At 38.1% G+C, this 20,103-nt stretch overlaps 1 protein-coding gene across 3 annotated transcripts in view; it reads left to right on the top strand.

Annotated features, from left to right (window-relative positions):
* Positions 1-19,031: 19,031 nt before the first annotated feature.
* Positions 19,032-20,103, top strand: part of C9H21orf91 (chromosome 9 C21orf91 homolog) — a 31,176-nt gene continuing 30,104 nt past the window's right edge. The window contains exon 1 of one of the 3 annotated variants that reach the window (XM_047564551.1): positions 19,032-19,050. Coding sequence is in view for 1 of the 3 variants with exons in the window: in XM_047564549.1 (XP_047420505.1) it covers positions 19,497-19,807 (311 nt within the window). In the remaining 2 variants the exon portion in view is untranslated. The other 2 variants (XM_047564550.1, XM_047564549.1) reach the window with 2 other exon arrangements.

Raw genomic sequence — 20,103 nt, 5'->3', positions numbered from 1 at the left:
AACCCATATCTCTCACCATGCACGAAACTAAACTCAAAATGGATTAAGGATCTCGGAATCAGACCAGAGACCTTGCATCTTATAGAAGAAAAAGTAGGTCCAGAGCTTCAACATGTCGGCTTAGGACCAGACTTCCTCAACAGGACTCCCATAGCACAAGAAATAAAAGCAAGAATTAATAACTGGGATAGATTCAAACTAAAAAGCTTTCTCTCAGCAAAGGAAACTATCAGCAATGCGAAGAAAGAGCCTACAGAGTGGGAGAAAATCTTTGCCAATCATACTTCAGATAGAGCGCTAATCTCCAGAATCTATAAAGAACTCAAAAAACTCTACACCAAGAATGTAAATAATCCAATTGACAAATGGGCTAAAGAAATGAATAGACACTTCACAGAAGAAGATCTACAAGCAATCAACAAACATATGGAAAAATGTTCAACATCTCTAGTAATAAGAGAAATGCAAATCAAAACCACCCTAAGATTCCATCTCACCCCAATTAGAATGGCGATTATCAAGAATACAAGCAACAACAGGTGTTGGCGAGGATGTGGGGAGAAAGGTACACTCTTACATTGCTGGTGGGGCTGCAAATTAGTGCAGCCACTCTGGAAAGCAGTGTGGAGATTCCTTAGAAAACCTGGAATGGAACCACCATTTGACCCAGCTATCCCACTCCTTGGCCTATACCCAAAGGACTTAAAATCAGCATATTACAGAGATACAGCCACATCAATGTTCATAGCTGCTCAGTTCACAATAGCCAGATTGTGGAACCAACCTAGATGTCCTTCAATTGATGAATGGATAAAGAAACTGTGGTATATATATACAATGGAATATTACTCAGCCATAAAGAATGATAAAATTATGACATTTGCAGGCAAATGGATGAAACTGGAGAATATCATGCTAAGTGAGATAAGCCAATCTCAAAAAACCAAAGGAAGAATGATATCGCTAATAAGTGGATGATGACACATAATGGGGGGTGGGAAGGGTTAGTGTTGGGGTTGGAGTTGGGTTTAGGGAGGGGGGCAGGAATGGAGGAAGGACTGTATAGATGGAGGGGAGGGGTGGGAGGGGAGGGGGGGAAGGGAAAAAATGGCAGAATGAATCAAACAACATTACCCTATGTAAATTTATGATTACACAAATGGTATGCCTTTACGCCATGTACAAACAGAGAAACAACATGTATCCCATTTGTTTACAATAAAAAAAAAAAAAAAAAAAAAACTCCACTCTTCACTTCTGCTGGTGGGTGTGGTCTTCACCCTTTAGTGTTAGCAGCTAATCACAGCAGGCCTACTGGCAACAATTTCTAGGGTCACAGATGGCAAAGCCAGATCTTCTCTGCTACTATCCAGCAGCATATTGCAGTTCTGTGTTGCAGCTCTAAATGGTGGGCTGTGCCCTCCAGTGTTGCACCAGACCCCAGCAGCTCAATGCCAGCTTGTTTCCAGGTTCTTTTCTCACAAATCTGGAGAATGAAATTCATGTGACAACAAAAGACAATAGTGACAACAAATTAACACCATGAAAGCAAATACCCAGTCAATAAATGGCTAAGGAACTGAACAGGTACTTCACAGAATAAGAAATATGAATGGTCAAAAAATTTATGAAAAAAATGCTCAACATCTCTAGCAATGAGAGAAATGCAAATCAAAACTACATTGAGATTCCATCCCAGTCAGAATATCAATTATCAAGAATATAAGTAACAATAAATGTTGGTGAGGATATGGGGAAAGAGGTTCACTTATACATTGCTGGTGGGGCTGCAAATTGGTGCAACCATTATGGAAAACAGTATGGAGATAGCTAGATTGTGGAACCAACCTAGATCCCTTCAACAGATAAATGGATAAAGAAACTGTGGTATATATACATAATGGAATATTATTCAGCCATAAAGAATAATAATATTATGGCATTTGTAGATAAATGGATGGAACTGGAGAATATCATGCTAAGTGAAATAAGCCAGTCCCCAAAAACCAAAGGCCGAATGTTTTCCCTGATAAGTGAATGATGATATATAATGGGGGTGGGGGGTGGGGGGGGTGAGAGAAGAATGGAGGAACTTTAGATTATGTAGAGGGAAATTAGAGGGAGGGGGTAAGAAAACTGGTGGAATGAGACAGAAATCATTACCCTATGTACATAATGATTACACAAATAGTATGAATCTACATTGTGCACAACCATAGAAATGAAATGATGTACCCCATTTGTGTACAATTAATCAAAATGCAGTCTGTAAAAATGAAAAAATAACAAAAAAAAAAAAAAAGAAAACTTGGAATGGAACCGCTATTTGACCCAGTTATCCCACTCCTCAGTTTATACCCAAAGGACTTAAAATCAGCATACTACAGAGACAAAGTCACTTCAATGTTTATAGCAGCTCAATTCACAGTAGTCAAGCTATGGAACCAACCTAGGTGCCCTTCAATAGATGAACAGATAAAGAAAATGTGGTATGTATATACAATGGAATATTACTCAGTCATAAAAAAGAATGAAATTATGGCATTTGCTAGTAAATGGATGGAACTAGAGACTATCAAGCTAAGTGAAAGAAGTCAATCCAAAAAAACAAAGGCAGAATGTTCTCTCTGATATGTGGATGCCAATTCACAAGAGAGGGGAAGTTAGAAGTTCATTGGACTACATAAAGGGGAATGAAGGGAAGAGAGGAGGGATGGTAATAGTAAAGACAGTAGAATGAATTGAACATATCTTTCCTATCTTCATCTATAAATACACAACATATTTAACTCCACATCATGTACAACCAAAATAATAGGATCCTAATTGGAATAAGTTATACTTATTCTATATCTGAATATTATTTCAAAATATACTCTATAGTTGGGTGCAGTGGCACATGCCTGTAATCCCAGCAGGTCACAAGGCTAGTAGGAGGATAGCAAGTTCCAAGCCAGATTCAGCAAAAAAGTGAGACACTAATCAACTCAGTGAGGCCCTATCTCTAAATAAAATACAAAATAGGGCTAGGGATGTGGCTCAGTGGTCGAGTGCCCCTGAGTTCAATCCCCAGTTTAAAAAAAAAAAAAAAAAAAAAAAAAATATATATATATATATATATATACACACACACATACACACACACACACACATACATACATACACACACTGGTACACACAATAGCAGTATGAAAAATGAAAAAAAGAAGGCAAGAGTGAAAGGCATAGGATTTATTCAATCATGAAGAATAGAAACAGAACTCTTCCAATGTCAAAAGGGAACCCCCATAAGTGTTGCCACCTAAGTGTGCCAGTCTAGGGGTTTACATAGGACTTAGGTCAATGCTATTGGTCCAAAATTATACTAATTAGGGTTTGGAAAACTGCTAACACTATGGGTCAAAATCTATGTCAATCAGGGTTGGGAAAAGTACTAATGCTATTATTGATTAACCCTTCAGTGTGAACTTCCATTCTGGTCTGCCCCATTTCTGTTTTTTCCCCGCTCATGGGGAAGCAGGAGGTGGACGTCATGGGATCGTGGATGCTCAGGGTTCAGGACTGTGGTGCTGTGTGGAGCAGGTGTCCGCACCCAGCCAGGTCAGACTGCCTCAGGGCAACAGGTAGATGTGTCCTGACTTGCTTCTGCCCTGGCTGACTGTGCTTCAGGCCCGCATCAGCATGGTGGGCTCCCCATGGACATAGCCTGTGTTTGCCACTTGCACTCCAGCCTGCCTGGGTCCACCACTCTGGAACAAGGGCTTGACTTCCCTAAGGTAGAACATCCTGGTGGGAACACTAGCAGAGGGAGCTCCTCACCTCATTGTGGCTGGAAAATGAAGGAGAGGAAGGAGCCAGTGTTCAAAGATCCGCTTCCCAAGCCTGCCCCTAGTTACCTAACTCCCTTCTACTAGGCCTACCTCTTCAAGGTTCCCCCACCTCCCACTAGAGCCACAGTTTAGTGATCAAGCCTTTAACACAGGACCTTCAGGAGTCACTTACCCAATCCATAGCAAGTACGCATTTAATGATTCCATTTAAATGAATTTCAAAATTGGTAAAACTAAATGATAGTGACAGAAATTAGAAAAATTATCCCAGGGTGGGGCCCAAGTAGGTAACAAGGAATTTGCTAAAGTGATAAAAACACTTTATATTTTGACACAAGTGTGGTTTACGTTGGTATTGGCAATGATGTGGTTTACATTGATTGTAAAGGTAATAGTGCATAATTTGTTATTGAATAGTAGACTAACAATCGGAGCATTTCACCACATGCAAATTTTACCTCATACCATTTTAACTTTTTAAAATGTACAGCAGTTGAGAGAGATGTACATTTTATAAACTTCAGGTATTAAAAATCACAAGGCATTTTGATGGAAAAAAAGTTAAATTGGGAGAAATTCTGTTGGGGTGTGCCATATTTCCTGTCTACCAAGAAAGATCTGTTCTCCCTATATCTTTTTAGATATGAATGCAGAGTCAAGATTATATGTGGGAGGTTGTTTCACTCAGGATCACAATGTTTCAACTCAGTGGAAATTCCCAACAGTGAGGTTCTTTCCTCTACTACCAAGAATTAAATCTTTCACTACCTGTAGTTGACTACCTGTATATTACAAAATTTTATTTAAGACAAAAATATTGGGAAATATTTGTTGTTAGTTATAGAATTGAATGTCACCCACTTCTTTTTTCTTAAGGTCCAAAGAAATGTGTCATTTAATGAATAAGTTCATCTGCTGAGTCTCAGAACATTCTAAGAGTACAAAAGAGACTGAATAACTGTGGGTAAAGGATTAACAAAATCTTTTGTCCTTTATGAACAAGCTTGACCTTGAGCTAACTTTATAGAACTGTTTCCCTGGAAACCTGAAAATGGTAAGTGGGAAGTGGTACTACTAGGCACCAATATTTCTTATGATAAAAAATGACAAATTGCATCTGGCAGGAGAGAATCTATATATGAACTATAAATACCTGGTGGGAAATCATAGCTTTGGGCTCTCTGAGTGCAATGACCCTTATAGCAAGGCTGCTTTCAAGGACTCTGGAATTGACACCTCAAGTGTTGTTATAAGAGAGAAACTTTTCTGTCCGAGAAAGGAGGTTTTTAAGCCGAGATGGACCATGTATATGTGTCTCATCTCCTTGCACTGAACTGTCAACTTGGCAGCCAGAGATTAGTCTCTTGGGTGGTGTGAGGATTCCTGAAAGAAGTCTTACTGAGGAACAAGGCATGATGCTGCCCTTTGGGCAAGCTGCATTTCCTGCCCTAGAAGCTTCTATTAGAATCTGATGCCAAATATGTCCTGTGGAAGTCCTGTGAGTCAGAATTTTTAGAGATACCCTGCTGGGCATTGCAATAACTCAGTCCACAACACAAATACTCATACAGAGTGGTGGGGAATGGATTTGCCTTTCGTGATTAATGGGGCATTTGCTGCTCTTGGAGTCATGTTTATATCTCTCACCATAGATAAGTTACTCAAAGTCACTCTTTAATGCCACAGTATAAAGCAGAGATGTCATCTGCTCTGGTACAACATAAGAATGTCACAAACATAAGGAATATATGAAGTATCTTTGATCTCCTTAGAGGAAAGTACCAAAAAAATCAAAAATATGGTTTGGTACAGGCAGGGCTGCTAGCATTATTTCGTCTGCATTTTTTACAATCTTCTGGGGTTTTTTCCCTACAGATATCATAAATGGTTACCCCTCCTAAACTAATGGTTTACATGTGTCAAAGGTGAATATCATAATTTCTCCACTCTATCTGGTTAACTCCGCTAGCCATCATCTATTGTATTTCACAAAATAAACAAACAAACAAACAAAAAGCAAAGGAAATGGTTAAATGCCATAAGACAACTTGGTAATCACAGCATAGAAACAAAGAATGGAAATGCTAACATCATTTTTCAACAGAGAAATAGAGACACTTAAGAGTTAAAAGTACTTGACACAAACTTTAAATACATAAAGGGACTGAAAAATTGCTCCTGAACATTTTCAAATGGACACATAAATTAAATGTACCTGGTAAGCTTTCAGAAATCACAGTACTACCCTGTCACTACTTTTCCTTAAGTTTTCTAGATAAAACTTTTCACTAGATAAACTGTTAATAAGCCTAATATTTAAAATAGGCCAGTGAATCTAATATTACATGACATACTTTTAAGAGATTAAGATTCAACTGAGCATTTGTCGTTGAACTTAAATGATCAAAAAAAAAGAGCTGGTACATTCAACTTCCCTTCTAGTTCTAAGTATAAAGCCCACATACTCATTTGGTACATCCAGTAGCTACTTTTCGCAAACATTGAACAGCTTTGCAGAGAAAATGGTGCAATATATCAATGACTAGATAGCTAATTGTGGATAATGAAGGGCTTTTTTTTAAACAAAAAATTACTAGTTTTTCAGATGATGAAATTGAAATCTTTAACTATCTACAATTGTAAATTATTTTCCAGACACACAAAAATTTACTAAGAGTCTACAGTCGCGTATATAAGCAGCTACAAATCAATTCATGCATTCTAACCAGAGTCACTTCTAGTTTCTGGGTGTTTAAGAATGGTCTATGGGGGATGTCAAAGAAAAAGTAAACCACTCCATTTTACCCTGTAATTTTCACCTGACTTTATCTTTGAATCTAGAAGAACCAAACCATATAACCACAATTACCTACATAGGCATCAACCCTTCTGTGGCAGCAAGACAGCCCCCTCAAATGTTGAATGACAGTCAAATCCATACACATCCATGGCAGAGATGATAGGATAAACTACCTATGTCTATCTTGATATTCCTAAAAGACTAGCAATTCTTCAAGTTACACTAAATTTGGATACTACTAAGCACTTGCTCTGTGATGATAGTGTGTCAGACAGATAACTTTATGATTATTTGTTTCTTTTCCCAATAATGAGGACATGCATAAACTATCTTATTAGTCTTTTTACATCTAGATTTTTCATAAAGACTGCTATGTCACAAAATTATTCAATAAATGAATAAGTGGATAGTAGTTGAATGAATAGAAGTACGGTAACCACCTAGTCTCAACCCCTACTAAAAATACTGCCTGTACCAGTTAGGATGTTTTCACCTGCAATCAACAAATAAAAGAATAGCAGACCAAAAATTGATTAAGTGAAGTAGACATTTATTATCTCAATTTAAAAAGAAGTAATTTCAAAGTTGGTGTAATGATTCAATTATGTATTAAGGGTCCAAGTTTTTTCTTTCTACTCTTTCAGTCTCACTATGTTAGCAATGTCTGACTTCATAATCATAAAATGACTACAGAAGCTGCAATATCACTTCATTGCAAGAATGAAATATAACCAAACAAGAGAGAAAGGGAATGAGTGGATTTTTTTTTTTTATTTTCAGAGGTCCTCCACACTACCATACTTTTGCTTACCTCTCACTAGCCAAGACTGCTTCTCTTGACCAACACAGAAGAATGGAATTTCCATAACCTGTAGAGAATAGCTATGACTAGAGAACAGAGAGAAGACAAAGATGCAATTCCTTTGCCCTACTCTACAAAATGAACAAAGTGGGAATTCTATTTGCATGGGAGAGAAATCATCGGCTATACCCTGCAGTATTTGCACAGTTAACTTACACCATATGTAGCAGATTGTGAAGTCAGCACTCTGAAATCATTCATTCATTTAACAAATATTTGTCGAGAATTCACCTTGCAGAAGTCACTGTTCTCTTTCTTCGGGAGATTTCAGAAAATAAAATACAGCTTCTAACCCTCAGTGAATTTACATTCCAGAGGAGGAAGACAGATAAAGAATATTTTGGGTGTGTATGTGTGTGTGTGTGTGTGTATAAGAGGTGGTATTGAAAAAAAATCAGGATAAGGCAGGAATCCAAATGGAAGTTTTACATGGAATGATAAGGGAAGATATCCTAAAAAAATGACAATAATTTGAAAAGGAAAAGGAAAAAGATTAAGCATTCCTCTATCTAAAAAGCTGATTCTGGATTTCAAATAAAGAAAAGTTCTTGCCTTATTATTCAGACAGCCACCATTAAAATAGAGCATGGCAGGATAAAAACATAAAAGCACAACTGAAATATTGTGTAGAAGATATCTAGAAAGAATTTGGGTTGTACTTAACAGCACAATGGAAGTAAACAAAGTAGGAGTGTACTATGACTAAGGAAATTGTTGAATAATCGAAGAACCTAAGAACCATATAGCCATGATTCTACAGGACTGTAAAGTGACCTGCAAAACATGCAACCCCTGATGGTAACAAATCCCAAACCCCTTTTCAGATGTGGTTAAGAGAAATAACAGACAAAGGTTCTTGCAGAGAACAGAAACAGGATCCATTCAAGAAATGTCCTCTACCACCAGGATGGAGGTCTTTGAGACTACTGTCTAGAGTTGGTTTCTATCAGTGGTGTGGACAAGTGATTTGCTCTATTTCTCATTCTTGCCTTGTGCCCATTCCACCATTTATTCTAGAGGAGAGAGAGGAGTGAAATAGAGAGGAAGGTATCTTGCCTTCAGTTGATAGGTTACCAGACAACTAGGAGCTACATGGGAACCTGAGTGAGAGGAGTGAACATCACCCAGGCATTGTGGACTTTGGGCTGGATGCAGTTAGGAGATGGAACTTTGAGTAGTCTCTTTTGGGGAAGGGGTAAAAGTGCCATTTGCGTCTTGCTTGGAGAAAAAAAAAATAAGTGTGAGAAGAAAGATACACATAGAAACTTGGTAGTCAGAACTGTAGACAATGGAAGAGACAGCTGACCATCCAAAAAAAATTCATCCACTCTTCATTCCTGGGCCCATAATTAGGCTACATTTCCCAGTGTCTCTTGTACACTCATGTAATCATGCTCAGCAAGGAAACCTGAGTTTGATATGCACCCATCTCTTAGGGTTGAAGCCTTTAAGAGAGTTTTGCCTCCTCTACACTGTTCTCCTTCACACTGGCTGAAATATGAATGTAATAGTCAACACTTGAACTTGCACCCAAAGTCCTAGAAGACGACAAAAGAATCCTTAAATCACCATGTATAGAAGAGCCACTACCAACCTGGAACACCGGTCCTTGAAAATCATTAAGTCACTGATTTTCTAAGTCTTTGTTTATAAAAACTTATTTACTCCAACACAGAAATTTAGTTACTACAGAAAGTATCTTCTATACATTTAAAGATGACCAAAAAGGATATAATACTCTTAAGAAAGTTTTTTTTCCAAATAGCTTAAGAGATTTTAGTTCTTAAACCTCATATTTTCCAGGCTTAAAAAAAAATAGTATGATAGAACTCCCCCCTTTAAAATTTAAATTAAATATATTTTAACTCATACATATAAACATAAAAATTCTACATATTTGTGGAGTACCATGTGATGTTTTGATACATGCATACATCGTGTAATAGTAAGTCAGGTTAGACAAACTTGTCTCCTCAAGCATCTATATTTCTTTATGAGAGAAATTTTGAAAATCCTTTCTTCTAGCTTTTTGAAATACAGTATATTATTATTGTCTTTTGTCATGCTACTGTGCAATAGCACATCAGAACTTCTTATTTCTATCTAGCTATACTATTTGTTGATCACTTCTTCCCATATTATAGATAATGAATTATTTCTATATGTAACATGTAAGATTTAACAAAACACTGAAAAAAAGCGGGAAAATAACAATGTTACTTGTCAGTGTGCTACTTAGACATCTTTATAGTGTTATAGCAATTAAAATGCAGTGTATTTTAATGCTATTAAAAACTCCATTCCAAATGTCATTACTTAATGCCTATCACTTACAAAAAGTGGTAAATTTCCCTAGAAAAAAAATTCTGTTTTTTTTCTTCTGTATAACACCTGACACAAAATCTCACATTTTATATACATTTGAATATATGATTTATTGAATGAAATTATTTAAATTTTAATTGATTTAATTTTTTGAAAAGGTATGATTTGTTCTAGAAATTCAAAATACAAAAACATTTCTTTTTCACTTCTTTTTCACTTACCCTTTCACGTTATCTTCTCTCACCAACAAATCTTTCTGAAATATAATAAACCTTAAATTTTATGTCTAAATCAATGGGTACACACCCATTTCAGTTAACTCTGAAATATGTCTGGATTTCAATTCTAGTTTAAATATTCCACACCCAGATATTTGATGTACAAAGAAATAGAAGATAAAACTCTGGTAAAATATTATGAAACAGACCCTCGTCTAACTTCAGATACATCAACCCTAAACTTCCCTTTTATCACCTTGAACATAACAGTGGGAATTGTACACATTACTAAAGACTGGATTTGGTCCCCAGTGGGAAAAGAAAGAAATCAATAGCAAGGCAGTTAACTTCCAATCTTTACCCAGAAATGCCAACACTGAATTTATCCACAGTCTGGAAATAGGTTTGGTTTGTTCTACTTATACAACAGGATAATGGATCAGCAGACAGCCTACTCATAATGTCAGCATTACTAAAACTATAAATGGTAAGTCCCTTTAATGCAAATATTTGTATCCCCAACTTTCCAAGGGATGCTTGTCTAAGCTTAAGAAAAGTCATAATTTTAACAGTGATATTTTCTGTAGCATTAAGGATTTCAAAAGAGCAGCACTTGACTCCCTGTATAGAATCCTGGAAGGATTAGATTTTTAGAAAATGGATCAACAAAACTGAAATAACCCTACCACACTGTTCAAGTCAAATGGAAATAAAATTCTAAAACATTTATTGCTTTCTTATTAAAATTGAGAAATAGTTTAAATAGGTATTTTAACCTCAAATTCATTAAGGTGATATTGAATCTATGATTGAAAATTAAGTCTTCATTCTTTATTAACCAAGTTTAATTTTAATATTGATTCATTCACTCACACCTTCATGTGAAAACAATTTGTTGAGCACTGCAGCAGAGATGGCTTATAGTCTCTTTCAATATCCATGTTCTCCCTCTTTTAGAAGCCCTGATTTTTAGCTGGACATATGGATGCCTGGAATAAAGTCATGATCTCAAGTCTCCTTTTCAGCTAGTCAGAGAAATTATGTGACAGCTTATGAGAAATATCCTTAAAAGGCAACGGGTATATGGTCTTTACCAGTTTCCCAGCCCACTGCCCCCCCGCCCCACACACACACTGCTGTTAATGCAGTTCTAGGGGCTGGGATATAGCACAGTTGGTAGAGTGCTTGCCTTGCATGCACAGGCCCTGGGTTCAATCCCCAGCACCAAAAATTTCTAATGAAAAGAACTACTTGCACACATAAATGAGACCCACAAAACCAGAGATGGCTGCACAGAAAACTAGAAGCAACAAATATGCCTGAGGACTGTGGACCAAAGTCACCATACCTACCCAGACTGCCCACACCTAGGCTTAAAGCAAGAGGAAAAAACAAAGTCTTGGCAGGGCACAAATGTGCACACCTGTAATCCCAGCTATTTAAGACAAGAGGATCACAAATTTGAGGTCAGCCTCAGCAATTTAGCAACACCCTGTTTCAAATTAAGAAATAAAAAGGGCTGGGGATATAAATCAGAGGTAGAACACTCCTGGATTAGAGCCCCAGAACAACAAATAAATAAATCCTATCTTTGTAAATCACTGTTCTTTGGGGGGGGGGGGGCGTTATATTAATTGCAGCAAAAGCTAATCCTAATGTTTTAGTCAGATTTAAGTTGCTGTGACAAATACCTGAGTGGGGGTAGGGAGGTGGGGGGGAAACAGAGAATTAAAGAGTTATTTTACCTCCCATTTTCAGAGGTTTCCGTTCGTGATCAGCTGCTCGCAAAGTGGAACATTATGGCTAAAGGGAGTCATGAAGGAAAGCTGCTCAGCTCATGACAGCCAGGAAGCAGAGAGACAGCTAGGAAGAGCCAGGACCCAAGAAATACCCTTCTAGGACATACCCCCAGTGACCAGCTTCCTCCAAGTAGGATTCTCCTCCAAAGCCTTCCCTGTCTCCTAGTAGTCCATTTAGCTATCAAAGGATTCATCCACTGATGAGGTCAGAACCCTCATGATCTAATCACCCCATCTTTGAATACTGACACTTGAGGACAAAGCCTTCAGTATATGAGTGTTTGGGGAACATTCCAGATCCAAATCATAAAACCTAATGATACAAGCAAAAATCATGAGATACTAAGTAGTACTAAAATTAATGCAAATGAATAAGGCAGTTGCTGCACATCTAACTTAAAATATAACAATGAACATTAATGTATACAGACCACCAGAATAGATTATGACATAGAGATTTTTTTCCTACTTATTACTTTTCAAACCAACATCCTTCCTCTGGTAACAATGACCACTTTCTTTGGGTGCAACTCTCCTTCCACATGAAAATATTGAATTTTAATCCCTATACATTCATTCCTGATCTAACTTTAGATATTTGGGGAGGGGGCAGAGGTGGAAAAATAATCAAGTCTGGCCAATTAAAGTAGGAGTCACTGTAATTAATTCAGGGATGAACTTAAACAAATTAAATTTAACCACTCAGAATCCCACTGTATCATTCAGGTATTGCTGCTATAAACAACCCACAATTCAGTGCTTCAGTAACAAACATCTATTGTGGCCCTAAAAGTCAGCTGGGTCTACCGAGCTTTAGGCTACAGATTGGGCTCTGGTCTGCCCCACATATACCCCATCCTCCTTGGACCAGCATACCTTGATGAAGTTTTTCTTGAGATGTGACAGGGACACAAGAATCCAAGCTTAACCATACAAGTACATTTGAGGTCTCTGCTCATTATTATGTCAATTATTATCCTTCCAGAATAAGGGAATATGATCTGTTCACTATAATGAACTGTAATATTACATTATAAACAGGGAATGAGGAAGTGGAAATGATAATGCAATTGATTTTCCAAAAACCTTGAGTTTCCAGTAGTTTTAAGGTCATGGTACTAGAAGGTTGTAAGCCTGGGTCTATATATGCCAATCTTCCTAGTTCAATGGAAGCAGTATGTCTCCCAAAAGGAAAGAATAAGATAACACATGAGAGAAGCAAAGAAATGAGTTATTAGTGAAAGGATACAGTGAAGATACAAAATTATTTTCTTTAAAAATGAACACTGCCATGAAAAAAATACCAAAAATAGTAGTAGCATCAGCAAAAGTTATGGAAATTCAGAAAAGTAAGAAGGTTGGAGAAATTTTTGTAGCATTCTTTCATTTGATTTGGACCTTTGATGAAGAGAATGATATTCACCATTACACAAAAGTGATTTTCAGACATGAAAATTGTATGACCTCTCAGCAGAGATTCTTGACTTATTTGCAAAATCTTACTTTGTGTCATGGTAACTGAAAAAGATACTCATTTTCCCAAAACCATTGTCACCAAAGGTCATACAACAGTTCCAGTGATCATATAAGCAAAAATCTACTATCTTCTTTCAGGAAAACCTTTCCTTCCTGGCAAAATCGAGAGATGCAACTTACCTTCCCCGCTTTTCTCATATTTTTTATCCCTGTCTCCTACCCTGGAAGAACACATGCTGCCTAATTGTAGGAGAGCAGCCTGGAAGGAAAGCCAGGATAGGTGCAGAGAGGGTAGTCTTGACAACAATGACAAATGCCAGCATTTTGTTCCCCTGATCTTGTTCTGTGAAACAGATAAACCCACACTTGATTCAGATACTGCTAACTGGTTTTTCTGTTAACTTGCACCTGAAAGGATTACTAGCTAAAATAAACCAAAAGGTAAGGTAATGTTTATATTAGGTCAAGAACTAATTATACAAATAATCTGTGTATACCACCTTACTTTTTATGATACATTTTTTGCACACTGCACTGAGTAATTAGATTAGAAAGGATTGTGGCTAAAGATAAAATTTTTGATTATCCAAGTAAATAAATGAGGCTTTACTAAAAAAGACAGTGAACTTGAAAGCTATTTGTAACTGCCTAAATGCTAAATAGATTTAAATATTACTATTATGAGAAGGACACAAAGTCGTCATGATTTTTTAGAAGAGTATGTCATCTGCATTTGTTTCAGATTGGATTCCAAGGAATGGACTTAAAAACCAGATAAAGATCCATTTACATAAGGGATTCTAGCCAGGATGGAATAAGAGGTACCAGAAAAAAAAACTGGTCAAAATATATGAAACACCAATTTTTGATACCAAAGCACAGGCCATACAAACATGTGATTCTTAATAGAAAGGAAAGAAATGAGATAAAACCCTACAATTGCACTGATTTTACGCTTAGAGGTATTTTCAGACTACGGCCCATATAAGGATATCCAAGAAATACTGTGATGAGGACAAAAAAGTTAAGTTTGGAGAGTATGAGGTGACTGGAATTTGCAATAAACAGTGCTAGAAAGGAAGAACTATACATAGAAATTTTCAGAATTTATGCCTTTGACTGAAATACTAACCTATGCATGTGTGGGGTAAGGCTCCAAGAGGGTGGGCAAAAATTAACCACAAGGGAAAGGGCAATTACTGGGGAACTGTGAACTGAACAACTACTGAAACCCACAGGAGCATGAGTCATTTGAATTTTACTCAGCAAGAGTGGAGAATCTTTATTGAACATCTGTGGTATACAACAGAGGAGCCCAGGAAGCCACTCCTAGAGGATAGGACTAAAATATCCTTATAAGAACACAACAGTCTAGACCTTTACAAACTATATTTATAAACAGGCTCAAGGGGTGGAGATGTAGACCGAGCTTGCTTAGCATTTGCAAGGGCTGATTTAAATCCCAGTACCACTAAATAAGTAAAATAAAAAAAAATAAAAACAAGACTTACAGAATTGATCACTATTAGAATAATAACCTCCAAACAAAGCCCAACACTCTTCTAATGCTGCTGTAACAAATTAACACAAATTTAATGACTTAAAACAACACACACTTATTATTTCACAGTTCTGTAGGTAAGAAGTCTAGTATAAAGTGGTTAAGTTGAATGTTTAGAATTTCACAAGGCAGAAGTCAAGGTGTTGGTAAAGTATTGGAATGAGCTTCCTAACCCTTTCACATTGTTGATTAAATCCAGTTCCTTGCAGTTTGAGATCTGAGGTAGAACTTTTCTTGTTGACTGTTGGGTAGAGGTCAGTCTTTGCCTAAGGTACAGGCAAGTCTTTCTCCTGGTGTAGATGCTAGTCTTTGCTCCTACAGCAATAAAGGTTCAATTCCCTCTAATGTTTCCTGCTGTTTTGACTTCCTATTCTACTGCTTCACTCTGACCTTGGTTAGAGAAAAAGCTCTTTAAGGATTCATGTGATTAGACTGGACTTTCGCCTTTTACTGTTATAAACATATTCATAGGGATTAGGGTATGCATATCTTTTGGGACACCAATGTCACATTTACAATGTAAGCATCCATCAAAGCATACCTGATAAGAAGCCAGAAAATATACCAATACCCAGGAGATAAAACAAACCTGTTCACAGAAATAGGGAACAGTGTTGAAGATGATGGAATTGGCATATAAGGATTCCAAAACAGCTATTTTAAATATATTTCATGGTTTAAAGAAAAACATGAAGATGCTGAAGAAAGAAATAAAAACTAACAGAACTAAATGGAATTTCTACTTTTGAAAAATATAATATTTGAAATGAAAATTTCACTGGATGGGTTATTAGCAGGTTAGATACTATAGAATTAAAGATCAGTCACTAAAGTACAGAGAAGAAACACTGAGAAATTAAACAAAGCCTGAGTAATCTCTGAGATGATCACAAACATACATATGTATAACTGCAATCCCAGAGTAAAATAAAAATGTTCCTAGATTTGATTAAAAACATACCCCATATCTGAGATGTTCAAAAAACCCCAAACCAGATAAATATAAGAAAACCAACCAAACTGCGTCATAATGAAATTAGCAATAACAATGATAAAAAAGAAAATCTAGTAGACAAAAAGATAAACAAAAGGACAAATACAAGGGAAAAAGTTAAGAAGTACTATTGACTTCTCATCAGAAACAGTACAAACCCAAAAAAGATAGAATGACATCATTAAAAGGTTAAAGGGGTGGAGCTATATTTCTAGAATTCTATAATTAGACAATGTAGCCTTTGAAAACAAAGGTGAAATCAAGGTCTTTTTAGATGAACAGAGCTGAAATTATTACTAGCAGAAATAATAATTTCTTTCAGCTTCTGTTTATCTGAAAGACCTTGATGATAAAGGAAGCCCTTCAGGTGAAAGAAAATGATAACAAATCAATCTGAATATACACAAAGGAATGAAGAAGACTGGAACTGGTAATACATGGGTAAATATAAGAGATTTTCATTCTCTTTTTAAATGTATTTAAAAGATAGTCAAATAAGAAAAATATAACAATATATTTGTATCCTATGATATGTAAAGTGAAACATGATAAAAAGTGAGAATAGAGAAAATAAAAATGCCATTGCTTCTTATATTTTACATGAAGTATTGTATTATTTCAGGTAGGCTATGATAATTTTTTAAAAAATGGATTAAACCCTATAATAATCCAAAAATAAATGGATACATTTATAAATACATTTATATATACCTATGTATACATATGTATATCCACATATATATGAAAAAGTTAAAAAAGGAGAGAAAATACTAAGAAGAAAAAAAATCTCAGCTAATATAAAGAAGGCAAAGAGAGGAAAGGAGTCATGTGCAGTGGCACACTCTTGTAAACTCAGAGATTTGGGAAGCCAAGGCAGAAAGTTCATAAGTTTGAGGCCAGCCTCAGTAATGTAGACCCTGTCTCAAAATGTGGTCACTTTATCAGTAATAAAGTGACCCTTGATAAAAATTCCAAGTACTGCCTAAAAAACAAACAAACAAAAACAAAACAAAAGAGGGTAGTTTATGCCTGTAATCTCAGTTACTTGGGAGCCTGAGGAAGAAAGATTACTTGAGTCCTGGAGTTGGAGGACAGCCTTGACACCTGGAGTGACGACCAGTCTTTTAAAAAAAAAAAAAAAAATCAGAGCACTTGCCTAGCATGTGTGAGGCCCTGGGGTTGAATACCCAGCACTGAGAAAACAAACAAACAAACAAACAAAAAACAAGACGAAACTATGTTGTCTACGAAAATATATACATTAATATACATTAATGAAAGGACACCTGAGAGTAAAACTAAAAGAATAGGAAAATACATAAGTAAACACCAATTATAAGAAAGCAGGAGTGTCTATATTAATAACAGAGAAAGTAGATTTCAGGAGAAGAAATGTTACCAGAGATAATATATTTATCTTTTTTAGTGACAACAGATCAATTAGTTGGGAAGACATTAACGATGTGTAAAATGATATAACCACTTTAGAAAATAGTTTTGGGGGAGCCCTTGCCTAGCAAATGTGAAACCCTGAGTTCAATTTCCAGAATTGTAAAAAAGAAAGTAAAATTAAACAAATACTTACCTTATGACCTATCAATACTACTATTTACCCAAGAGAAAAACATTAAGTACACAAAACGATTTGTACATGAACTTTCATAGCAGTTCTAGTCCAAAAACTTAAAGCTCTTTCCCTCTCTGTCCCTTCCCCCCACCCCCACACACACACAGTTTAACTTCATGAAGTTCTAGAACAAAGTAAAAAATTTTTAGTGATATGAATTAGATTCGGCATTGAGGGAGCTTGACTAGGAAGGAGGAGAAAGAAATTTCTGGATTGTGAAAATGTCCTATATTTTGATTATGGTGGTGGTTACTTAAGTGTATTCTTTAGTCCAAGCTCATCAAACTGTGTTTTCAAAATGGGAAAATTTCATTTCTGTAAATCTATTATACCTAGAATTTTTTTCGAAAAAGACAGTTTTAAAGAGAGCAAGTGAACTGTAAAATGACAAAAGAGATGACTAAAAGAATCAAAAACAACTTCAAAAGAAATAAATTACTAAAACTTTTGGAAAATTTTTATTCGATCACTTTTTAAAAAATCACTTTTACTGACAAGATACATAAAATCCAGCATGAAAGATTCACAGTCACGTTGACCTACAATGAGAAATTCAAATAAAAAATCATAGACGTTTCTATTTCAGTTAGTGCCTTTCGAACTTTAATGAGCACAGGAATAACCTGGGAATCTTGTTACACTGAACAGTCTGATTGAGGAAATTTGGGGTAGGACCTAATATCCTGCATTTGTAACAGGATATCTGGTGATGGCCATGTTGTTTCACACTCTTGATCACTTTCTCTGGTAGTTGAGACTTTTATCAAGTGTCGGCTTGGTCCAGATGTTTCTAAAGTGTATGGAATTCACTACCTCTATCAGTTCAAGCATACTTACACGTAAATGTCAACCCAGCTCCCTTTCCTTTTGTGAATACAAACCGAGCAGGTGCTTGTGATGCTGTTGAGGGCAGTGGTCTTGAGTTTGAGTTCATATCCCAGCTCAGGATGTAACCCTGACGACTTAGGTTAGTCACTGTAGGCTGCAAAATGAGAGAACAGTTCCTGTTTTTTCCTTCCTAGGCTGTTGTGAACACACAATAAAAAACGTACGCCCAAGTATTACATGAACTGTAACCTTTAAAAAAAAAAGAAAGAAAAAAAAATTTAACAGTCCAGCAGAGTTTGAGAAAGGGGCGGCACCTAAACAAGGAAGTTGGGACTTCGGGATTACCCTGGGGTTTGTAAGGAATGTACCATATTGTGGGAAAGGGGCGCCCCATCAAAAATAATATTTAACAAAGCATCTTCTGTACTTAAACTACGCTTTACTCAAGACACATAAAATACGAACTTTTCCCTCATTATGTAAGTCAACGGGCATCTAATTGGAAGCTCAGGGTAGTATTTCGCTTCAGTCTCCTGATTTCCAATCGAGTCCCACTACCCACGCATCTCGGTCCCTTTCTCCCACTCACCCGTCACTTTCCTACCCCCGCTCGCTGCAGCTCGCGCCCCAGGGCAGTAGTTTCCACTACACTGATGGGGGAGGTAGTAACGGGTTCATCTATCTACGCACTTCCAGGAGGGGGGTGTGAGGAGCCACGTCCCACTGAACGGTGAGGAACCCCGGCCAGGAGACGCAGAATCACTATAAAACTCAAGGCACGGGTGCGCCGTCGCTGTAGCAGGGTTGCGGCGGCCCGACGGCCTCGTGCAAGCGCACGGCTTTACCCACGCCGCGCCTTTCTTCCCCGCAGCTTGCCCCGCATGGCGCTGGCGGGTGAGGGCGGGGCCCGGCGTGCGGCGGCGGCTTTTGCTGGGGCCGCCTCCGCTGCGGCCGGAAACAATAGTGGAGGAGCCCGAGCCGCGCGGAACGGCAGCGGCGGCCCACGGAGCCGGACGGTAAAGACCCCGCAGCCCTGCCCCCGCCTCTCCTGCGCCCCGGTCCCGGTCGTTCCGCTCCCTCGAACCCCACATCCCGTAGCCCTTAGTGCTGCTGCGCGCCCAGTGCCTCGGAGGACCGAAAGACGGACGCGGATCCGCGGCTGTCTGAGGGACGGGCATGAGCCCCCAGTGCTGGAGGCCGGATGCGGACCCGGCTCCGGAGACGCTGGGACTGACAGACCCGCGGCCGTGGCCCTCGAAGTCTTCGGGAGGAAGCCAGGGGCGAGTGGACGGGCGCTCCCGGCAGCCGGGCTCCGATACCCCTCGCCGGCCCTGGCCCAGGCTCCGGCCCCCCTGCCGTGCCTCACCGTTCGCCGTCGGGCTTTGGGTGCGGGCGCCCGGGACGGGGCTGGACGCCTTCCCCGGGTATTCACCTTCCCACGTGCATTTCCCTGCCGCAGACCTTCGATGGGAGCCTCGCTACGCCAAGTTAGCAAAACACATCTAAGGTTCCCACAGTGAAGTTGGCAAAGCAGTGTCTGGAGCAGGGTCCTTTTTCTGCCTTTAATAGCGTTAAGTTGGTTGACAGAACCCGGCGGCTGAAAGGCCTCGCTAAGCTCCTTGTGCCTGATTAGGGACGAAGGGAGAGGACTAGAATACCGGCAGACCTCTTGCCCTCGGATCCCCTTAACCCAGTGAAATACGGGGGAGGAGGGATTGGACGTAGTGTCACCTATGGCCAGGCTTTTGCTTAGCTTTGTGTTTTTCCATAATAAAAGTATGAT

The sequence above is a fragment of the Sciurus carolinensis genome, chromosome 9 (assembly GCF_902686445.1).
Source record: "Sciurus carolinensis chromosome 9, mSciCar1.2, whole genome shotgun sequence".
Taxonomy (NCBI): Eukaryota; Metazoa; Chordata; class Mammalia; order Rodentia; family Sciuridae; genus Sciurus; species Sciurus carolinensis.
This window is presented reverse-complemented; position numbering and strand designations above follow the sequence as displayed.